At 35.7% G+C, this 22,333-nt stretch overlaps 2 protein-coding genes across 7 annotated transcripts in view; one reads left to right on the forward strand and one right to left on the reverse strand.

Annotated features, from left to right (window-relative positions):
* Positions 1 to 218: 218 nt before the first annotated feature.
* frrs1a (ferric-chelate reductase 1a) lies at positions 219 to 8,817 on the reverse strand. 4 transcript variants are annotated; one of them, XM_067363506.1, is made up of 15 exons: positions 8,587 to 8,817; positions 8,332 to 8,471; positions 7,949 to 8,043; positions 7,690 to 7,834; positions 7,406 to 7,588; positions 6,722 to 6,820; positions 6,399 to 6,546; positions 4,276 to 4,389; positions 3,916 to 4,031; positions 2,753 to 2,839; positions 1,755 to 1,852; positions 1,571 to 1,629; positions 1,310 to 1,453; positions 1,044 to 1,102; positions 219 to 864 (listed from the first exon to the last, which is right to left on the reverse strand). In XM_067363506.1, exons 1-15 carry the CDS (start codon positions 8,780 to 8,782, stop codon positions 772 to 774), a joined length of 1,776 nt encoding a protein of 591 aa, XP_067219607.1. In that variant the 5' UTR covers positions 8,783 to 8,817; the 3' UTR covers positions 219 to 771. The 4 variants fall into 4 exon arrangements, with proteins under 4 accessions (XP_067219607.1, XP_067219606.1, XP_067219605.1 ...); XM_067363505.1 differs by having other exon boundaries at positions 1,044 to 1,105; XM_067363504.1 differs by having other exon boundaries at positions 7,678 to 7,834.
* Positions 8,818 to 9,604: 787 nt separating this feature from the next.
* Positions 9,605 to 22,333, forward strand: part of agla (amylo-alpha-1, 6-glucosidase, 4-alpha-glucanotransferase a) — a 29,385-nt gene continuing 16,656 nt past the window's right edge. The window contains exons 1-13 of one of the 3 annotated variants that reach the window (XM_067362851.1): positions 9,605 to 9,681; positions 10,770 to 10,916; positions 11,744 to 11,954; positions 12,063 to 12,232; positions 13,573 to 13,776; positions 15,463 to 15,644; positions 15,723 to 15,834; positions 16,850 to 16,976; positions 17,244 to 17,346; positions 17,423 to 17,520; positions 17,777 to 17,916; positions 18,261 to 18,448; positions 20,342 to 20,465. In XM_067362851.1, coding sequence (XP_067218952.1) covers positions 10,838 to 10,916; positions 11,744 to 11,954; positions 12,063 to 12,232; positions 13,573 to 13,776; positions 15,463 to 15,644; positions 15,723 to 15,834; positions 16,850 to 16,976; positions 17,244 to 17,346; positions 17,423 to 17,520; positions 17,777 to 17,916; positions 18,261 to 18,448; positions 20,342 to 20,465 — 1,738 coding nt within the window. In that variant the 5' untranslated portion in view covers positions 9,605 to 9,681; positions 10,770 to 10,837. Of the gene's footprint in view, positions 9,682 to 10,416; positions 10,510 to 10,769; positions 10,917 to 11,743; positions 11,955 to 12,062; positions 12,233 to 13,572; positions 13,777 to 15,462; positions 15,645 to 15,722; positions 15,835 to 16,849; positions 16,977 to 17,243; positions 17,347 to 17,422; positions 17,521 to 17,776; positions 17,917 to 18,260; positions 18,449 to 20,341; positions 20,466 to 20,751; positions 20,876 to 22,333 lie in introns of those variants that run through there. The other 2 variants (XM_067362849.1, XM_067362850.1) reach the window with 2 other exon arrangements.

A 22,333-nucleotide genomic window follows, 5' to 3' on the forward strand; every position in this document is an offset into this window, starting at 1 on the left:
ACATTGTTTAAAAAAGATACTAATTTTGAGTCTTATATTAACAAATCAGTTTCTTGTTTATAAGTTATTTTGTCAATTTAATCATACAGTGAAGAGCAGAAGTAAATAATAATACATTTCGTCACCTTGGAATTTTAAGGTTCTATCTGACATCTGAGTTATTCACATATTCTTATTTTCATTATGTGATGTTTCTTTTGTAAGCTGTGTACATTTTGGGACTTTTTTTTAGAAAACAAAAAGGATTCTATCTACTGAGGTCTATGGAATTTTGACGCATAATATCTTAAAACTGCTCAGAATGCAGATAGAACCTTATAATTCCAAGGCGACGATTTATCATTGATTTAATCCGATCAAAAGTGCAATTTAAGACAAGAGAAGGCCACTTCTCTATTATAGAGTATATAATGGATGTAGCTTCCAGAGTTGTTACAGATAAGTAGCTGGCTTCTGTACCATAATTACATTGTGAGCCTTTTAAATATTTTATGCTTTGATTGCCTGCGTATAATGTGAACATTTATTCTTGTGTGAAAATAATAATTTTAAAAGTGTGTGAATTTCACTTCATAATATTCATGTTTGAAATGGCATCTTAATAGATATGTTTCTTCCTTGCAGGATGTTTTCAATGCAAAATACTGTTCTGTTCAATCCTTGCAATAAAATGAAATGATAATTGATAATGATTTGTTCTGCTTTATAAGTAATTCTAGGCCTTCATCCCAATTTATGTCCTGAAAAGCTGCCATATGATTCATTCGTTGGCTATACGTTCCCTATGGAGCTGAGAAGTGAGATACAGAAAGCTGAGTTTCCAAGCACAAACACAGCAAGGACAGCCACTCTAAACTTAGTATCCTGTGGAAGCAGAAAGAAGGGCATTTAGATGCTTAGATGAACATTATGTACATGGTTGTTTTTGAGCCTTATAATTTGATGGTAAGTTTTTGTCGTGCCTATTGCACTAAACACACTGATTTCACTGATTAAGGTTTTTTTTTTATCGCCACCTTTAAGTCTGAGTAAAGGGAACTTACCCAGTTTACATCCTCCAAGAAGTCTGAGAGAACTGGAAGTTCATCATCTTTGTCACTTCCTGCTGAAACAAGAGAAATTACCACAATGTTACATTGTCTTTGAAAACATATTTTGCTTCATTTCACTCTCAGTATGAATGATCTTGCAATTTATGCCTGAACCACAGGAAGAGGGAACAAAACTGAGCAGGCTTCCAAATGGAATCAGACTTTTGCTTTTGTGCAGTCTTTCAAAAGTATATAAAGTTAAAATGAGTTATACACACCTTTTCTGATAACATCATGCTTATGAAGTTGTAACACAAGCTTTAACACAATGTTCCAGACCACAAAACCAGAGAGAATCCCTGTGGTCCACGGGTAAGGTAGCAAAAGAGACTGTTGCTTCATTCCAAAAAATATGGAAACCACTGCAATAATAATAAAAAGTTACATTTTTAAATGTTTTGACTGGTTTATTACTCATAGAAATGGATTTATTTGAGGTAAACTTTATAAACAACAAAAATCCAAAGAGAGAAATTCACCGGCAATAATTTCTGCAGCATTTCCAACACCCCAGTGCAACCAATTGAATATCCACCTCCTGGGAAAATGAAATGATTATCCTGCTGTTATTTTACTCACTTCATTATGTTTTTCAATTCAGATATGTAAGCAGAAGGTGTTAAAACTACCAAGTTGTAAATTTGAGTTAAATGATGAGCCTACCTTGAGGAGTCTGGAGCTGGTCTGAATGCAGCCATTATAGGCTGACAGAAAGAGAGAATCATAACAATGCAACCTAGGTATGGATGAGCACCTGCTCTCTGCAAAGACATTTGTATTAGTATTAATAGTATTGTTAACTAAAACCAAATCTATGAAACTATTTTCAGAAATGGAAATAAATCTGAAATAAAGTCTATATATTAGATGAAAATACTTAAACGAAAATTACAAATGTTTATGTAAACTAGAGACAGAGAGAGAAGCACATAACAAAATTACTAAAATTTAAATAAAAAACCTTAATTAGTAACACTACAGTAAAGTTTAATTTGTTGGCATTAGGTAATGGATTACATAACATCAACTAACAATGAACAATATATATCTACAGCATATTTTAACCTTTGTTAATGTTAGTTAATAAAAATGTTCAGATTCATGTTAGTTCACATAGTGCACTACTTTACTTTACTTTACTTTATTTATAAAGGGACCATGTACAATTTTTAACATAAATGTTTCCATTCCATGCATTGTACCGGATTTAGCTAAAAGCTAATTTTCACCCGAAGTCTCCAAAATATATACTAATGTTAAGTTATACAACTTTTGATCTTAAAAATGTATTAATGTATTAATAAATGCTGTGATTAACATTGACTAGGATTAATAAATTCTGTATAAGTATTGTTCATTGTTCATGTTAACTAATGTAAACAAAAAAACCCTTATTGTAAAGTGTTACTCTTAAACTAAAATTAAAATGAAAACTGAAAACGAAAATATAAGCTCATTCAAAATATTAATAAATACTATAATTAATAAATACTGTACAGAACCAATATAAACATATATTAGCTATGCAATATAACACCCCACTCTGATGCTGAAATTGGTCTTACATTAAATAGGGCCCTCTACTGGCAAGGAGTGAAACTGGCATTTTTGCATTTTATTTGCAAATCATTGTCAAGGCAGAGAACACAGGCTTTACTCACTGTGCTCCATTTTCCTCGGTAGATAAAAGGAAAAACGAAGCCCACAGCTGTGAGCAAAACTGTAAGGGACATCAACATGCGATGCACCTGTAAACAGAGAAAATATGTAAACTGAAAAAGCTAATTACACATAAATGTGCAGAAAACTGAAAGTATTAAAGCATATTAAAGGTGCCCTAGATTAAAAAATTTAATTTACCTCGGCATAGATAAATAACAAGAGTTCAGTACATGGAAATGACATACAGTGAGTCTCAAACTCCATTGTTTCCTCCTTCTTATATAAATCTCATTTGTTTAAAAGACCTCAGAAGAACAGGCGAATCCCAACATAACACAGACTGTTACGTAACAGTCGGGATCATTAATATGTACGCCCCCAATATTTGCATATGCCAGCCCATGATCGAGGCATTACACAAGGGCAGCCAGTATTAACGTCTGGATCTGTGCACAGCTGAATCATCAGACTAGGTAAGCAAGCAAGAACAATAGCGAAAAATGGCAGATGGAGCAATAATAACTGACATGATTCAAGATAACATGATATTTTTAGTGATATTTGTAAATTGTCTTTCTAAATGTTTTGTTAGCATGTTGCTAATGTACTGTTAAATGTGGTTAAAGTTACCATCGTTTCTTACTGTATTCACAGAGACAAGAGCTGTCACTATTTTCATTTTTAAACACTTGCAGTCTGTATAATTCATAAACACAACTTCATTCTTTATAAATCTCTCCAACAGTGTAGCATTAGCCGTTAGCCACGGAGAATAGCCTCAAACTCATTCAGAATCAATGTAAACATCAAAATAAACACTGTACTTATGCGATTAGACATGCTGCATGACGAACAATCTTTGTAAAGATCCATTTTGAGGGTTATATATTAGCTGTTTGAACTTTTTTTATGTTGTTTAAGGCAAGCGTGAGCTCTAGGGGCGTGGAGCACAAGATTTAAAGGGCCACACACCCTGAATCGGCTCATTTCTAATTATGCCCCAAAATAGGCCGTTAAAAAAATTAATAAAATAAAATCTATGGTGTATTTTGAGCTGAAACTTCACAGACACATTCAGGGGACACCTTAGACTTATATTACATCTTTTAAAAAAAAGTTCTAGGGCACCTTTAAGCAGCAACCACAAAAACATTTTCCATACCTGAAACCATATTTTTTGCCCAAACAATGTTCGTTCTGGCCAGTCAGGTTTAAAATAGCCAGCGAGTAATGTTCCAGAGCTTCCTGCTAGCATCCAGGCAATCAGCATTAAAGCTCCTGCATTTACATTTGGAAATTATCATTGAAAATGAAAGCATTTTGCAATTTACACCAATTTATTCATAACATGACCAATTTGTCATTTAACTGATGCTTTTATTCCACAGCAACTACTTTATTCAAGGTGCAATGATGATAACTGCACTTGCACAAGCAACATTTCCTTTTCTTGATCATATATTTAACCATTCGTGGAATTCTCTGTATCCTGCAGTAAACTTAATTACAGCAGAACACTTACCATGACATTTCATGAGCAGTGGAGATCGAGAACCTGTCAGTATCTGGGGAGGGCCGGTAATGATCTGATGATGGGACGATATCAGTGGCTGCCACGTGTGTCTGTGGATCATACCTGCAGCACAACACAACAACAATAAAACTGCTGAGATAACTTGAACAAAGCATTATCTCACACACCATTTCTATCAATAAAAATAGTGATTTAACATACCATATCGATGGGATATATAAAAAAAAGTTGGTGTAAATCTTTCAGAACATCACCTGAAAGTGTTTTAAGAAATGTAGGCATACTTGTGCTTGTTTCCTTGTAAAAATTTAATTCAGACTTTAGCAAGCCAGCAGTAACTATTTTATTCCCTGTGCACCTGATGACCCTGCCATAAAATAAATGACAGGAAACAAGTACTGATTGCTCAGCTCATCACAGGCACTTGTTAACCAGTAAGGTCAGAAATCCGGATCTGTGGAGTAACACGCAGTGGGGAGGCCATAAAAACAAAGTTGAATGTGACAATGTATCTGATAAAATGCATAATAGAGAAATACAGCCCTTTGGAAAATGCTGAAGGACGTGACGACCGGAAAGACTGATATTTCATCATGCTGTAAATCTAGCAGTTAAAAAAAAAAAGCCAAAACACAAAACATTCAATCTACAGTAGTTTATCTATTCCCGTGTTATTTTAGTATATATATTATATATATATATATATATATATATATATATATATATATATATATATATATATATATATATGAATTCAGCTTTCATTTTACTTTTAGTTTAAAGGGTTAGTTCACCCAAAAATGAAAATTCTGTCATTTATTACTCACCCTCATGTCGTTCCACACCCGTAAGACCTTTATTAATCTTCGGAACACAAATTAAGATATTTTAGTTGAAATCCGATGGCTCAGTGAGGCCTGCATAGCCAGCAATGACATTTCCTCTCTCAAGATCCATAAAGGTACTAAAAACACATCTAAATCGGTTCATGTGAGTACAGTGGTTCAATATTAATATTATAAAGCGACGAGAATATTTTTGGTGAGACAAAAAATAAAACACTGCTTTAAGAAGCTTCGGAGCATTAGGAATGTCCAATCATGATTCGGATCGCGTGGCAAACCGCCAAACTGCTGAAATCACGTGACTTTGGCACTCTGGACACGCTGATTCATAATGCTCCGAAGCTTCCTGGAGCAGTGTTTTGAAATCTGCCATCACTATATAAGTGATGAAAAATATTCTCGTCGCTTTATAATATTAATATTAAACCACTGTACTCACATGAACTGATTTAAATATGTTTTTAGTACCTTTATGGATCTTGAGAGAGGAAATGTCATTGCTCCCTATGCAGGCCTCACGGAGCCATCGGATTTCAATCAGATCTTAATTTGTGTTCCAAAGATTACAAAGGTCTTACGGGTGTGGAACGGCATGAGGGTGAGTAATAAATGACAGAATTTTCATTTTTGGCTGAACTAACCCTTTGAGTTTTAGTATTTTTATTAAGTGCTTTTGTCATTTTTATTAGTGTCTTTATTAGAATATAACCAGAAAATACAGCAAATGTGTATGCAGTATTAATAAACAGAAAAAATCAGAAAAAAAAAAAAAAACTTTTATAGGCTAAATTGGCAAGCATTTAGTGACATCCCCTTACACTTGAGTAATAGTAGGAACCAGGCTCTCTTAAACCTAAATGGAATGGAAAAGGACTGGAAGAAACAGGAAAATTTAAAAATCTGATGAGAAGTTTCTCAGAGTATCATTTTTGAGAAACGGAAGAAGTACAGGAGGTCACACTAAATACTGATTTTTGCTTAAAGAAACCATTTTGTACATATTTCCTGTATTTTCTTTTTGTATCATAATAAAGTGACTGAAAAATAAATATGGATGGTCATTAAAACATTGCTAAAACAAGAAAGCTGGTGGTGGCCTAAGACTTTTTCACACTACTATCTATCTATCTATCTATCTATCTATCTATCTATCTATCTATCTATCTATCTATCTATCTATCTATCTATCTATCTATCTATCTATCTATCTATCTATCTATCTATCTATCTATCTATCTATGTCATTGATGCAGTTGAAAAGCTCACCATTTTCTGCAGTGCCGTGTGCTAAGAACAGGTAGTAACTGTTGTTAAGACTGAATCGGACCGGATCCTGAGGGGTGTATATGGATCTTGAGAACTTGCACTGAATAACCCCATCCGAAACTCTCCAGCCTACATCAGTCAGCACAGACTGCAGAGGAAATGAAAAACATTCACTGTATGAGTGACACTGTATAAAGTTCAGAGGCCACGCTGTCATCTTTTTGGACTATAATGTTTTTATGGCTTTAAAATTATATTGTAACATACTGCAATACTGAAAACAGCCACAAAAGCAGCATTAAAATCCTAAAGTACTCTCTCACCTTGGATGCCAACTCTGGATATGTCCGGCCTGTTGTGTGTGCAGCCTCAACACTTACACGACCCCCGTCATTTACACACAAGTACGCATCATCATCACCCTAGTAAACATTAAAGGGTTAGTTCACCCAAAAATGAAATTTCTGTCATTAATTACTCACCCTCATGTGGTCCCAAACCTGCAAGACCTTTGTTCATCTTCGGAACACAATTAAGATATTTTTGATGAAATCCAAGAGGTTTTTCATCCTCAATAGAAAGCAATGAAATTACCACATTCAATGTCCAGAAAGAGAGTAAAGACATCGTTAAAATAGTCAGCGTGACAACAGTGGTTCAACCTTAATGTTATGAAGTGACGAGAATACTTTTTGTGTGCCAAAAAAATGTATTTTAATATGTATTAAATACAGAGTCGGCGTTCTGACGTAGAACATGGAAGCTCTGCAATATGTCTTTAACATAAACTGCATAAGAGAATGACAGCGCAAAAGTATTCTCGTCGCTTCATGACATTATGGTTGAACCACTGTAGACGTTGACTAATTTAATGATATATTTACTACTTTTCTGGAGCTTGAATGTGGTAATTTCATTTCTTTCTATGGACATTAATATAATATATATCTAAAGTTAGCTCATTATAATGTAGGACAAGAATGTGAAATGCATTTGATCATGCTCACCATCCATTCATCCTTGGAAAGGGCAAAGGAGACGTATCCTTGTGCAGGGCCACTGAGCTCAAACGAAACTGTCTGACCCAAAGTAGAATAAGAAAGGAAGAAGCAGTTTGTGTCTATAGAAGAGTTACAGCCGACAGGGTCAATGAGACAAGATTTCCTCTTGCCACATCCCTCTGTAGTGAACTGTAAGAGAAATGGTATCACATTTTTTTTTTTTTTTTACAAAAAAAGTCAATGTAAAGCAGCTAATAAGAGCAGATTATATTTAGTACTTTGGAACGTACTGGATGAGGTAGAATAGAAGTGCTTGCAGAGTTTGTAGACATGACGGTGGTAGATTGAGGTGGAGCGGGAGTCGCGTCACCCTGAGAAATGACCGGACTAGGAAGTTTGAGCCAGAATTTCTTGTAGTGTGCAAGAACTGTGGCACTTGATGTGAAAAAACAAAGATTAAATCTGAATGTAAATCACAAATATTGGTTTGAAAAGAGCCAATACAATATTTTCAATGCTGAATGACAAAGTCAGTTCAGAAACACTCACAGAAAGTGTACAGTGGGAGGAGCATTCGACGGGGCTTTCCAGATCACCTGAATTTCTGTCTTTTTGGCATTACTGGTGTGACTAACGGCAGAACCCTTTAAAAGACATCATACTTTCATCACACTCTTTAACAATAAAAGCAGATTTCCCTTACAACATACTTTGTAATACCAAAATATTTATGGTAAGTGTGATTTATACAACAGCAGGGCTGCATTTTCAGCATCATAGGCTACTCCAGTCTTCAGTGTCACTTGATCCATCAGAAATCATTCTAATATGCCGATTTGCTCCTCAAGAAACATTTCTTATTATTATCAATCTTGAGAAGAATTGTACTGATTAATATTTTTGTGGAAACTCTAGACTCCTCTATACAGTACCTCTATGCTGTTGCACGTCAAACGCTGAGAAATCTTGGGATCTACCAATGCGAATGAGCCAACAGCTGATCCGTCATGGTTTGTAGCATCTCGGGCCTGAATCAAAAAGCCTTCAAAGTGCTCACTTCCAGAGAGAGTGACTATGGACAGTGGAAGTGTCAATAAATACAGGCAACTGGTTGTTCAACTCAAAACATCTAAATTGGCAAAAATGAGAATTGTTTAATTCATATGTGTTTTGTTTTCGCCTCTCACCTCTGATGCCCACGCCTGGGCTGAATTTACTGGCATTCACTGTCAGTGTGTATGGACTGGCAGTGGTGTTGGGTTGGCTGTGATGTTCTGGCATCATGCTCTCGCAGGATTTCTCCACCTTTCCATTTTTGTATCCACATACAGCTGTCAAACACAATGTTCCAACGATTGCCAGAGAAGTTTGTAGATTCCACATTTCCAGCAGAGGCAAAGTGATCCCTTTTCTGTGGATAGATCCTGAGAGGAGCACAATTATGGCCATTAGTCATTATGTTCTAGTTTATACCTTGCTTCTTAGGATTCATATTACATTACAGGATTCCTATTTGTTGCCAAATTAATTTTCAAAAAAAAAAAAAGAAAAGAAAAGAAAAATCTTCATTTGTGATTTCTGGAAATTGATTTTTAATTCATCATAGAGATTGCTAGGGTGAATTTCTCTTTGTAGGCTATGTCTGTTACTTCATTAGAATTAATATATAAAAGTTAGCCTATATAAAATGTTTTTCCCATTATGGAAAAATATCCTGAACTCACTTTTTCTTTTAAAAAACCCATTAGTAATTTGCTGCCCAATTTATTTAATTCCCCATTACTTTTCCAAACCACTTAACAATGTGTGTAAATAAATGTTAATAAAAAGTTAATGAAGGTTTCAGAGGATCAAAAGTAAGCACTGCTCTTACCTTGTCAGCAACCTGTGTGCTCAGGACCAGGTAATGTTGGCAGATAATAGTTATGGTTTGAACATGAATGGGCGGATCGTGTCGCATTTTAAGACTCTGTAGGCCAACCACCACACGATGGAGACAAAATCTGAAACATCTCCCAGCAGGTTGTCTGTTTGTTTTTATATATTTATTTATTTATTTATTTGTTTATTTTTATTTATTTTAACACATAATACCAATACGTGTCTGTATAATCATTTGCATAAGCATACTGTACACTGTGCCTGAAAATATTTCACTAATATGGCAGTGTGTCTTATATTAGTGTATTTACGGTAGAAGGAAGCGGAGAATTACAGCCGTGCACACGCCTCCTTCACCAGCGAATGGAACGTCCTTAAGCCGAAAACAGGAAAATACACTGGTGTGTCTTTTAAACCTAATGCTCTTTAACACTGTATTGTCGTGCAAACCTGTCTAAATGTTTATATCAGTTTAGATTTTAGACTGTCGTGCATCAGAAGAGGACAGTAGCCTATGTATGTTGTAATTTATACTGGCTTTGCTTGGCAAATGTTACTGTTGTCCCGAATACTCATTTAAAATAGACTTGCTTGGCCTTTATATGCTAGATTCTTAACCTCGACCAGTCTTAGATAGAGGATACTTTTTTGGCCGTGCCTTCTAAATACCAGTCATGTTTACTGTAGTGATGGGAAGTACGATTCATTTCTGCCAGTCGGTTCTTTCGAAGAACCGCTTCAAAAACGATTCAGTGATTCTTTTTACATTTTGGAGTTGCATACTGCTTTAGACGAAAATATTCTAGTAATTCGTACACATATTGGTTGTTATTATAGATTATAGTATAATTTGAACAATATTTATTGAAATTTCATGTGTTGTTAAATTTCAGTTTCAGTCGGCTCATAAACCAAGTATTTTATGAGCTAAATCTGGTTTGCATTTACATTAAATAAAACTAAAATTCATTTCTTGGGTGTAGCCATTTCTGTAATTCGGCTCTGCACATTTACTTTTAGCCCCATTAATTAGATTCTCTGGTCACTTAAAGTGTACTAAATGCGCATTACGAAATAGCCAGTGAACCGGTTCAACCTATTGAAAAGTTCCGACTCATATGAACGATTCGTTCACGAATCAGGCAGCGCTAATGTTAAACTCTCAGAGGTGGTGATGGTGCATAGAGCATAGATACTAACGTACGGACACATATCTTGACAATTTTGAGGTATATTTCATATGTATTTATTCCGGCAGAGTTCTCTGGCAGTTTGAGTTGTTGTAGTGCTCACTCGTTATTATGTGGCTCTTACGTTCAGACATGGTAAATAAATGGTAATGTTGCAATAATTTGTATCATAAAGGAAACTGTTGCAATTCTGTGGTTATTCGGAAGCTACACTACGGGCTTTATTTTAATTCAGTTTAATTAAATGTTATATATTGTAATACAGTGATGTTTCGCATATCTTTTGGTTCACTTTTCAGTGAATGGGGTCCTGCTGAATTCCTGGTCATCATTGTATTAAGGACGTTCTAAAATAAGGAGGGCAATCATGGCACCAAAACAAATAAGAGTGATGGTCCTCAATGACATGGAGAAACTAGACAGGACCCTCTTTCGTCTGGACCAAGGCAAGTTTCAGCTCACGTTTAACGCTTTGCATCGTCCTGAGGCATCTTTTTTTACAGTCTTTGGGCATGACAGTACTAGTGTATTGTAGTTTGATAAGTAGTCTGTGTTACGTGCGGAACGTTTGTGGTTATTTATAGACGCTGTGGAGTTCTTTACTTTATGGCTGAGTACCTATTAATTCATGCACTAATAAACGGTAATATAACAGAGGAATTTGGCACTATGACAATGTAATAAATTTGAGAAATGTAATCCAATCATTATAGGCTGCGATTGCGAAGAATCCAGTAAACAAATCTTGTTCAGAACTTTTCTCTTTTAATCCCATGGATACTCTTTGAAGAGGTTGTAGTTTGTGTATATGGTCAAATTCATATTCATGATCATCCTCAGGTAGCCTACTGTTAATAACAAAATTCAAAACATTTGAATACAGTTAGTGTTGTTTTATCTAGATAGATAGATAGATCCTTCATAAGTGTATAATATGGTATTACCATTCCTTTTTTCTTTTCATGATAACTTTTTTTTTCTTTTTGGGATTGTATAATGGTGGTGATACAATGCTTACTTGCTTACTTTAGACACTACTATGATGGTAAAACCATACACTTTAAAGAACTTTGAAGTACCATGCAAATATCATGGCATAATTATATGGAATCAGGACAAAGTATCATCATATTGCCATCTGATACTGTTACTATTACCACAAGACATTGAAATATATAATAGTTTTGAAAAAAAAGAAGAAAAATTTATATATAATATAAATATTTATTGTAGGTCAAAAATGTCATGAAGCTTATGTTCTGTTTCTGCTCAGGGTTTGAGCTCCAGTTTCGCCTGGGTCCCACTCTTCAGGGGAAACACGTGCACGTTTACACCAACTATCCTGCGGAAGGGGAGCTCTTTGAGCGCCACAAGTTCCATGCCTTAGACTGGATCAACCCTACTGGAAGACAGGATGATTCGGACAAGTTCTGCATCCTTGACCTCAAGATTTCAGGCTCATACCAGTATTATTTTGGCCATGGGTGAGTTAGTTGCATAAAAAAACTTAGAGTATACTGTCAGTTCTATATTTACATATTATTAAAAATTGTACAACACGTCCTTGTTTATATATATATTTTATTCTTCAGAGATGAGGAGAAATCAGGTGGTGGATATATCGTGGTGGACCCAGTGCTCCGGGTAGGGGCGGACAACCACATCTTGCCCCTAGACTGCATCAGTATCCAGACATATCTGTCCAAATGCCTCGGGCCGCTGGATGAGTGGCTGGACAGGCTAAGAGTCGCCAAAGAGACAGGTAAGAAGACAGCTGGTGCTATTATATTAGTTACAGTTACACTTTTACCCAATTGTTCACCAAACATTCACCTTTAATTGCATTTGAACTTCTCTTGTCTCCATCTTTGCAGTCTATTTAATTACATGAACAAACCTATAACCAAATAATAAGTATGCAGACACTGAACAAAGATATTTAAGTCAGTCAAAGTTAAAGGATTAGTTCACTTTTAAATAAACTTTTCCTGATAATTTACTCACCCCCATGTCACCCAAGATGTCCATGTCTTTCTTTCTTCAGTCGAAAAGAAATTAAAGTTTTTGATGAAAACATTCCAGGATTTTTCTCCTTATAGTAGACTTGAATGGGCACCAAATGGTTGAGGGTCAAAATTAGTTTCACTGCAGCTTCAAATTGTTCTATACGATCCCAGATGAGAAATAAGGGTCTTATCTAGTGAAACCAGTGCTCATTTTCTGAAAAAAATTGAAAATTATTTAAGTTTTAACCTTAAATGCTCATCTTGAACTAGCTCTCTTCTTCTTCTTCTATATTAGAATTCCAGCAGTGTAGACACTGCTAAGTGTATTACTGCCCTCCACAGGTTAAAGTTTGAACTAATTGTTATATACTATTGAAGTAGCATATTGCATATAAAAATGAGTTCAAACTTTGGCCTGTGGAGGGCAGTATTACGCTTAGCAGTGTCTACACTGCTGGAAGAAGAAGAAGAGAGCTAGTTCAAGATGAACATTTCTGGTTAAAACTTATATAATTTTCAATTTTTTTCAGAAAATGAGTGATGGTTTCACTAGATAAGACCCTTATTTCTCATCTGGGATTGTTTTGAACAATTCTAAGCTGCTTTAAAACTAATTATGACCTTCAACCGTTTGGTGCCCATTGAAGTCTACTATAAGGAGAATAATCCTGGAATGTTTTCATCAAAAACTTTAATTTCTTTTCGACTGAAGAAAGAAAGACATGGACATCTTGGATGACATGGGGGGTAAATTATCAGGAAAAGTTTATTTAAAAGTGAACTAATCCTTTAATTAGGCCAAGTTATTTTTTATTGAGTATGTTATTTCCGAATAATGACCAAATGTAATCATATGCAGTAAGGCCTATCATTGAAATGCATGTAGATCATACTTCTTTAAACTACTATATATATATTGTAATGTTTCCCATGAGCATTATGCTTTCAAGATTAATTTATGAAGGTATATGGCTAATTTGTTATGTCATAGTTTGCTATAGATTTTTATTACATTGGTACATTAACTGAAATATCTCATAATAATTTAGTTAGGATTCTGTTTCAAAGTAACTGACTTCATGTGCATATTTTTTAGGGTATAATATGATTCACTTCACACCGCTGCAGATGCTGGGTGAGTCTCGCTCCTGTTACTCTCTGGCCGATCAGCTGGAGCTTAACCCAGACTTCTCCCCTGCTGGACAAGCCTATAACTGGACAGATGTTGGCAACCTGGTAGAGAAAATGAAAAATGAGTGGAATATGCTTTGCATCACGGATGTGGTTTACAATCATACAGGTGTACATTTTTCCTTTTTTTATTATCTAGTTTCTAGACATGTTTCATGCATTTTTGGTAGTTTGAGCACAACTTTTTCACTTTTTAATTATCCAGATAATAACTCATAAAAGCTACATGCATTATCATTATAAAAGAACTGGCAAAATGCTGTTAAATAATTTTAGATTAAGTATAACATGTCACACCCACAGGACACCCAAAAGTATTGCATGTCATTTATCCATTTGCAGGGTCCAGCTTTAGTGGGTTCTCTTATTCCAATGGAAAAAGCCACAGTTCCAAAGTGATTGACTGTAATCTTCTGTAAGCCCCCACTAAAAGCCTTTGCATTGACTTCAATTCTAAAAATAGTTTATTTACAGAGGAAAGGAGCTATTGGCGCAACATTTGGCCTGTCTGATATAGTACTGTGCTGAGGTTCAGCTGTTGTATGGTGCTGCTAGCAAGGCCCAATATGTGAGCCGAATACTAAAGAGAAACACTTTAAAACTTTCTTTCAGACAAGCTGACTGACTGTGGAGGTTTAGAGAAGGCTGTCTGTATTGTGTTTACAGATGAATATCTGCAGGGGAATTTGAACTGTAAACTTGCTTTGCATAGTCTTGTTACAGTCTCTGTTTGACATCTCTAAGCATGTCACTAGGACAGTCTTTTCTTGCGGTGCATAGATATGTTAGAGAAGTCAGGCTTCATAGAAAGCAAAGTTCATAGTTCATAGTGTCTACCAGAACTCAGTACAGCTAAAGGTCAGGGGGTGTGTGATACCTTATCTAGAGCTGTGTACAAATGCCACAAATTTAAACAAGGGGAAGTCCAGTGCGGCATGGTGCATGTATATTTGTGCAGGTTACATATATACATTGGGGTCCAAAAGTCTGAGGCCACATTATGAATCCAGGATTCAAAGTCAAATTTAAAACTCTCTTAATAAAAAAAATGCTATAAAGAAATAAATATAAACTTTAGTTCAAACATTGGTTGGAAACATTTTTTATGTATTTATTTATTTATTTATTTATTTATTTTTTAAATAAGTCTCTTATGCTCACCAAGGCTGCATTTATTTGATAAAAATATGGTAAAAACTAATATTTTGAAATATTATTACAATTTAAAATAGTTCTAATTAATTCCTGTGATGGCAAAGCTGAATTTTCAGCATCATTACTCCAGTCTTCAGTGTCACATGATCCTTAAGAAAACAAAAATTAAAGAAAAAAATGATATCATGTTTTTTTAACTACTAGAACATTCAAAAGAACAGCATTTATTTGAAATAGATAGTTTTGTAACATTATAAATGTCTTACTGACCTCCACCCTTGAACAGTATTGTAAATAATAAATAAATAAAATAATTAATGTTTAAGGTTCTGCATTATTTTGAGGTCACTAATGGTATTATTATTATGCATCAAATTAGGAAAATGCAAAATAGACATTTTCATAAGAAGTCTCAGACTTTTGGACCTTATTGCATATTGCTTGTAATTAATTTAAATCCAAATATATATATATTTAAATAAATCTATCTATCTTTTTTTTTTTTTTTGGTTTGTTTCAGCAAAAGTAGAATCACCAATTCATTGACTTTTATGTAATGCCTGTTTCATCTTCTATGTCCTTTTTTATTTATTTGTATTACAATGTCATGATAACTGCTGTGTTTTCCCGCCTTTCTCAGCTGCTAACAGCAAATGGATTGAGAAACATCCTGAGTGTGGTTATAACCTGGTTAACTCTCCTCATCTGAAGCCAGCCTGGGTGCTGGACAGGGCCCTGTGGCACGTCACCTGTGCTATAGCTGATGGCAAATACAAAGACAGGGGTCTCCCTGCCCTAATCCAGGATCACCAGCACCTCCATGTGAGCGAATCGCTGTCTGTGGAAGCCATAGAATGGAATTCAATTCCTTCAATACTAACTGTAATTTGTTTTCACTAGGCCATTCGTGGAGTTCTCTGGCAGGACGTGTTTCCCAGAATTAAACTGTGGGAGTTCTTCCAAGTCAAAGTGGAACCGGCGGTGGAGCAGTTCAGAGCTTTACTGCAAAGCGGTGAGTTACTGGATGGTTCTCAGACACTTACGTTAAGAGAAATGAAAATGTTAAAGTCGGTATAAAACGGAAGTTGCAATAGTCTTTTCTTCTGTATTGTGACGTATAGCTGAGTGATATGGCTTCTTGAACAAGGAAAAACGTAGGGCGGGACTTTATTTTGTCCATTGGGGAATTCATTGGATTGCTGGATGGTTGTGATTTGCTATTGGTCAATCTCATGTGAGTGACAATTTGTCTCGCCTTTGCGCCAGCAAACACGTCAATTAAAGGTGCTACAGAGGATGTTTTGTTTTATACATTTTTGCAATATAACTTGAAACTGTCTTTACTAACTGATAAAAGACTATTTATTAGGTTCACTGAAAGGAATAATATTAATATACATCATCTGTGCACGAGGTAGGGCCTTAAAAACATCAGCCAATCGTTTACGCGATCATCGCATAAACGATTGGCCCTCTGGCTGGTCAATCACTGCCGTGACGTTCCTTGTGAGATCCTCTGTAGCACCTTTAAATAAAACAATGAATTTAAGTGATCAAACACAACTGTAACAAAGTTCAAGTTCAGGGAAGAAGGAGACAAACGTTAATTGTAACTTTAATCATACAATATGCATAAATAAACTACAAAACAAAAGGAACGTCAGCGGCCGACTGCAGCATATAAGCATAATAAAAACAGCATCTTAAAATGTCTCAGGATCTCGGACCCGCCCTGCTCCATACCACAGTAACATTAATAAAACTTTAATAAATTAGCTCACCCATGAACATGATTTCTGTCCTGTCGGATCGCTTTACATTGGCTGTGGACGTAAAGACAACAACTCCCATGATTCCACGCTCATTCACAGTGTCATCAAGCTATGCCTGTTATTGTTTTGAATAAGTGACCTCTAGTGGCGAAACGTACATATTGTGCTTTTAATTTAGGCTCACATAAACATTGACCAGTCTTGTGAACTAACCCTTTAATGTGTTTAATGGTTTGTTCTAAATTGTCTGTACAGGAGCCAAACCTGGTAGGAGCAAGACAGATGGCAAACAACAACTGAAGATCATTCAGGACCCTCAGTACAGGCGCTTTGGTAACACAGTGGACATGGACTCCGCTTTAGAAACCTTTGTGCCCCATGGGTCAGTATGCTGCTGCATGTTTGAGCCTTTGTTCAGTGTAGACCAGAGGTGCAAAACTCAGTTCATGGAGGGCCACAGACATGCAAAGTTTAGTTCCAACCATGCACTAACACACATGCTTGTAGTTTTCAAATAACACTGAAGGACTTGAAGAGCTGGATTAGGTGTGTTTAATTTGGGTTGAAGCTAAACTCTGCTGGGCTGTAGACTGCTTATTATGCTTTATATGATATTCTACAGATGAATTATACATTTATGTTGTTGCAGGAGCAGCCCTGGTGCCATTGAAGATTGCTGTAACTGGCTGAGGAGGAGATTAGATGAACTCAATAATGAACAGTTTCATGAAATTAAGCACCATCAGGAGCAGGTGAGTCTCTCTCTCTGTACCTTCACCACTAATTTCAATGTAGTCCAGTGCAGTAATATAATTTCTTTACTTTCAGGCTACTAATTGCATTGATGGAACTGTAAGCTATGAAAGACTGGCTGACCATGGACCCAAGCTGGGCCCTGTAACTAGGAAGCATCCTCTGGTTACCAGGTAGCACAGTTTATTCACTCATCAGCCTCTGCTTTAACAGAGTCTTAAGTTTTAACATAATTTTTATATAATAAAATTAATGTATACAATCAAGGCCATAGCTATGGTTTCCAGGGCCCCAGTGCAGGTTGTTGCTGTGGATCCCCCTCGGTTAAAATCTAGAATCATCACCAACTTTCACCCCTCTAGCGGCAGCCCTGTATACAATGCAATATATGTAATTATGGCACTTCTGAAAACTTTTGTCTATATACAGATATTTTACTTTCCCATTCGAGGAGGCAACTTTGGAGCAAGATCTGGAGCTAATGAATCAACCAGAAAAGTCATGTCACTTCCTGGCCCACAATGGCTGGGTCATGGCGGACGATCCCCTGAGGAATTTTGCAGAACCAGGTTTAGCAGTCTACCTTGACTAACAGAATTTTGTAACATTTTTTGTTAATTATGTGAATTAAAATTTTAAAAGTTTTTTCTACCATTGATATTGTAATTTTCTCAATTCTGAAGTTTTAACTCCTTTAACCATAGTTAAATCCACTCCTCACAAATCCCCCCCCCCCATTTACTAAAACTGCCATAGTGTATTTGTAAGAGGGCAGTGGTGTCATTCTGACTTTGAACACAAGGTGGCAATATCAACACATTCTTAAATCCTAATCATTGACAACACTTTCCAAGCCTTTTTGGCAGTAAGCTCCATCAAAGTTGCTTTTTCTTCTTCTCCTCATTCTGGTCAGGGTCCAATGTCTACATCAGGAGGGAGCTGATCTGCTGGGGAGACAGTGTTAAACTGCGGTATGGAAACAGGCCCGAGGATTGCCCCTACCTGTGGGCCCACATGCAGAAATACACAGAGATCACGGCCAAGCACTTTGTGGGAGTGCGTCTGGACAACTGCCATTCAACTCCACTGCATGTGGCTGAGGTACCGCGGCAGTGTCAAAATATAGATTATTACGTTTGGCTGGATCGCAGATAAATAACCTGTTTGAGATTAACTATGTGTAAAGATGAATATTAGACATGGGGGGCAGAATGGTTTTTTCCCCTACACATTTGTATATGGCGAGCTCGTTAGTTACTGTCTTGGTTTAGTACGTTTTGGCTGCTGATTGTTCCCCATCCACCGATAGCTCCGTCATTTGCTGTACTTCACACTAAGAAATATTAAGTGTGGCTTATTCTCCATCCTATGCTTATTGATAAATCATTGATGGATAAGAGTTATGCTATGCAACTGACGCCTTTTCCAGTTTAACATGGTGATTTTTAAATTACAAAACAATAAGTGCATTGTATAGGTAAAGAAAGTAATTAAAGAAACTTAAGTGGGTCCCAAAAGGTTTCATAAGATTTTAAATCTTTTATTAGACAAATTGATATGTTTGAATCTTAATAAATTGCATTGTACCATCTTAAGTCTTGGTGGGATGTAGTAATGCCCTTAGAAGGATAAGATGGTTTTACTGTTTATTTCAACATTACAAGCCTTGTGTGCAGAAAACTACAGGTTAAAAGAAGTGATGCTGATGTTTTCAGTTTACTACACAAAATCATAGTTACAGATTGTCACAATATTAAAAAAGAGACTGACTTTTCCTTGAAGAGTTCACTTTCGATTCTGTCATTAAAACAACTTTTAGTCTACTTTTCCTAAGACAACTTTATGATTTTACTAAAATTTAAAAATATAGAAGGAATAAAGACAAACTGATAACTTTCAAAATGTGTATTAACGTATTTGCTAATATAGCAAGGAGAAGTCAAAAACACAGGGCAAAAAAGGTAACCTTATAAAAAAATAAAAAGCGTAAAACATGAAATAAAGTAGTTGCTGGTACATTTCTAAAAATATCTATAATAACACATAGAAATTTGGAAACAGCTGTTCATTGTTAACCCTGGAATGCATAAAGGGGGTCAAATTGACCCAGCATGTTGTGTTTTTTTTTTTATATATATATATTTTATCAGTGAAAACAATTATTTAGTTGATATTCCATGACTCTTATCATTTAAATTTTCATATTTCTTGGTCATAATATGGGGGGAAAAAAATGTTTTGTATTACTACCCCAAGAATGCATAAAGGGGGTTAAATTCGCCTGTATTCATTTCCTGTGGAATTTGACTCAACACAGTATTTTTGTATAGATTGTTTTGTCAATAATATTTATTTTCTTAAAACTTTATGGATTACTCTTTTGCTCTGAACCAAGAATTGTCTCAACACGCATATTTCCCTACTTTATAATAGGTGAAAACCAGTGAAAGGAGTAGTATGTCTGAATTCACGGTATTCAGAAAACAGTAGGCAAAAAAAGCATCCAGGTGGCCTACTACTTCTGCCATGATTCTGTCTCTGTCTGAAAAGATCATTTTTACAAGGTCTGTGAGAAATGTGGGGAGTGAAGGTTCAGACTTGAATATACTATACAGTAGATCTATATTAGTTTAGAGTTTAAGAAAAAGTACAACTGCATTTAAAAAAATATATATATATATTTTAATAATGAAAAAATTGGACGACAAAAAAAACATGTTTGATATATTAAAACATTTGTGTATTATCAATTATTTTACTTTTTTCATTAATAGGACACCTATTTTTTGAAGAAAACCATTAATTCCAATACGGGTCATTTTGACCCCCTTTATGTATTAGTGTAGGTTTTTCGGTTCATGTTTTCTAGGGTTAAAGTTATTTTAACAAATATGTATATAAAGGACATGAATGAAACCCAACAAAATTTAGCATCAGTCGACAGTTTTTTAGCCTGCAACACTTCTCACTTTTAACACATGTTGTGTCCTGCAGACCATGTTGGCGGCAGCCAGAGCAGTCAGACCCAACCTCTATGTGATAGCCGAGCTCTTTACAGGCAGCGAGCTGATTGACAATGTGTTTGTAAACCGGCTCGGAATAACCAGTCTCATCAGAGGTACTGGAGAGTCTCTAAGCATGACACTAACAATGTCTTATCTGTTTTCTCCCTCTTTTTGCACTGCATCACCTGTCATTTCCTTTTCTGAACTATCTTTCCTGAATATTTACATCCCAAAACTCTCTCCTGGATTTCATTTTCTGTTTTCACTCATTTTGGCTTCATTTGAGGCATGACTCTCCCCCTTTCTGAACCCATTTTTTTGCACCTCACCTGACACACTAACACCCGTGGTTTGGTTTACTCTTGGCTGTACATCTTGCACTAACCCTGCTTGCTGCAGTTCATGCTGGATGCTGCCCGCAAACTGAGGCCTGACCTGTACGTGGTAGCCGAGCTCTTCACAGGCAGCGAGGAGCTGGATAATGTCTTTGTGACTAGATTAGGAATCTCGTCACTCATCAGAGGTATGGCCTTCTAATAACTAAGGTCTTTGACAAAATTAAATTGTAGCTGTTTTGTTATATGTTTCTTAAATTAGTATATAATGTGAAATCTAACTCCATTATCAAACATCCTGTATTGTTACACTACTATTCAATTTAGAGTCAGTAAGGATTTTATTGTTTTTGAAAGTAGTTCAAGAAGTTCAAACCACACCTCCAGTAAAAACAGCAATATTCTAATAATATTACAGTATTTTGTAACATTATTAATGTCTTTACTGTCACTTTTGATCAGTTTAATGCATCCTTACTGAATAAAAGTCTTACTGACCCCAAACCTTTGAATAGTAATGTAAGTGGACAGAAAATATCATACTGATTCTACATAGCTTGACAGTTTAACCACAAAATGATTGACATCACTGTTCTTTAACTTTTCATTATTTACATGCCTCATGTTGTTCCAAACCTGTATGACTTTACTTCTTCTGCACTATAGCTTTCAAACTTTAAAAAAGAAACAAAGCACCATAAAACTAACAAAAACTACCCTAAAAGTTGACCACATGACTTGGGCACTACATTACAAGTTTTCCCATGTCATACAATATTGCCTTATTGTTGGTTTGATTGCTTCTATTGCTCTCCTCATTTTTTAGTTGCTTTAAATAAAAGCGTCTGCTAAATGATGAAATTACTGAATACTGAAAATCTTGATCTTTAGCTCCCTTTGGCACGTTTATGAGAGGTAGCAATGTCCGATTCATTTTTCAGTTGAATCTTTTCAATGAATCATTTGATCTGGTTAGGAAAACTGATTTGTTTGTGTACAATTTTGAAAATGAAAGTACAGGTGAAGCAAGTAGCACATATTAAAGAATCTGAATTGCCTGAAATGAGTCGTCAGTGATTCCATTCTCACTTCCTGCACAAACCTACGTAGGTTTGTAACAAATTTGCATAGTGCCAGGCTTCATTGGTCTTCATTGGTTGCCTGCGAACAACGTCTACTCTGACCCGCCCTCAAACAGTAGTTGTAGCTGAGGCTTGAAAGAGTTAGTGTTGTTGACATATCGAGATGAGAAGGCACTGTTTTCTGCACTGCGAAAGTGAAGACACTTTGCATACACTTTCCAAATTGATTACTGTTCGTATCACTGTGTATAAAAGTGCTGAGGAAGCTTTTGCAGCTGAAATTCAGATATGTTAATTGGGATTTTGTTTGTGATTCAACCAATCTGACCAATCAGAGGAAAGTAGGCTCTCAGAAAGGAGGGGTTTAGAGAGACAGAATCTCCAAAGAACTGTTTTGAAACTCTTTGAGAACTGAGGTGATGTGCCATATATATTATGAGAAAATTAATGTGTTTTTTGACCTTGGATGAATGTAAACCTGCTGTAGGAAACCTGTAGGACCCTTCTAAATAGCATAATCGGGCACTTTAAATGGATGGAGTATTGATACTTTGCTTTGGATTA

The sequence above is a fragment of the Chanodichthys erythropterus genome, chromosome 16 (assembly GCF_024489055.1).
Source record: "Chanodichthys erythropterus isolate Z2021 chromosome 16, ASM2448905v1, whole genome shotgun sequence".
In the NCBI taxonomy this organism is placed as follows: domain Eukaryota; kingdom Metazoa; phylum Chordata; class Actinopteri; order Cypriniformes; family Xenocyprididae; genus Chanodichthys; species Chanodichthys erythropterus.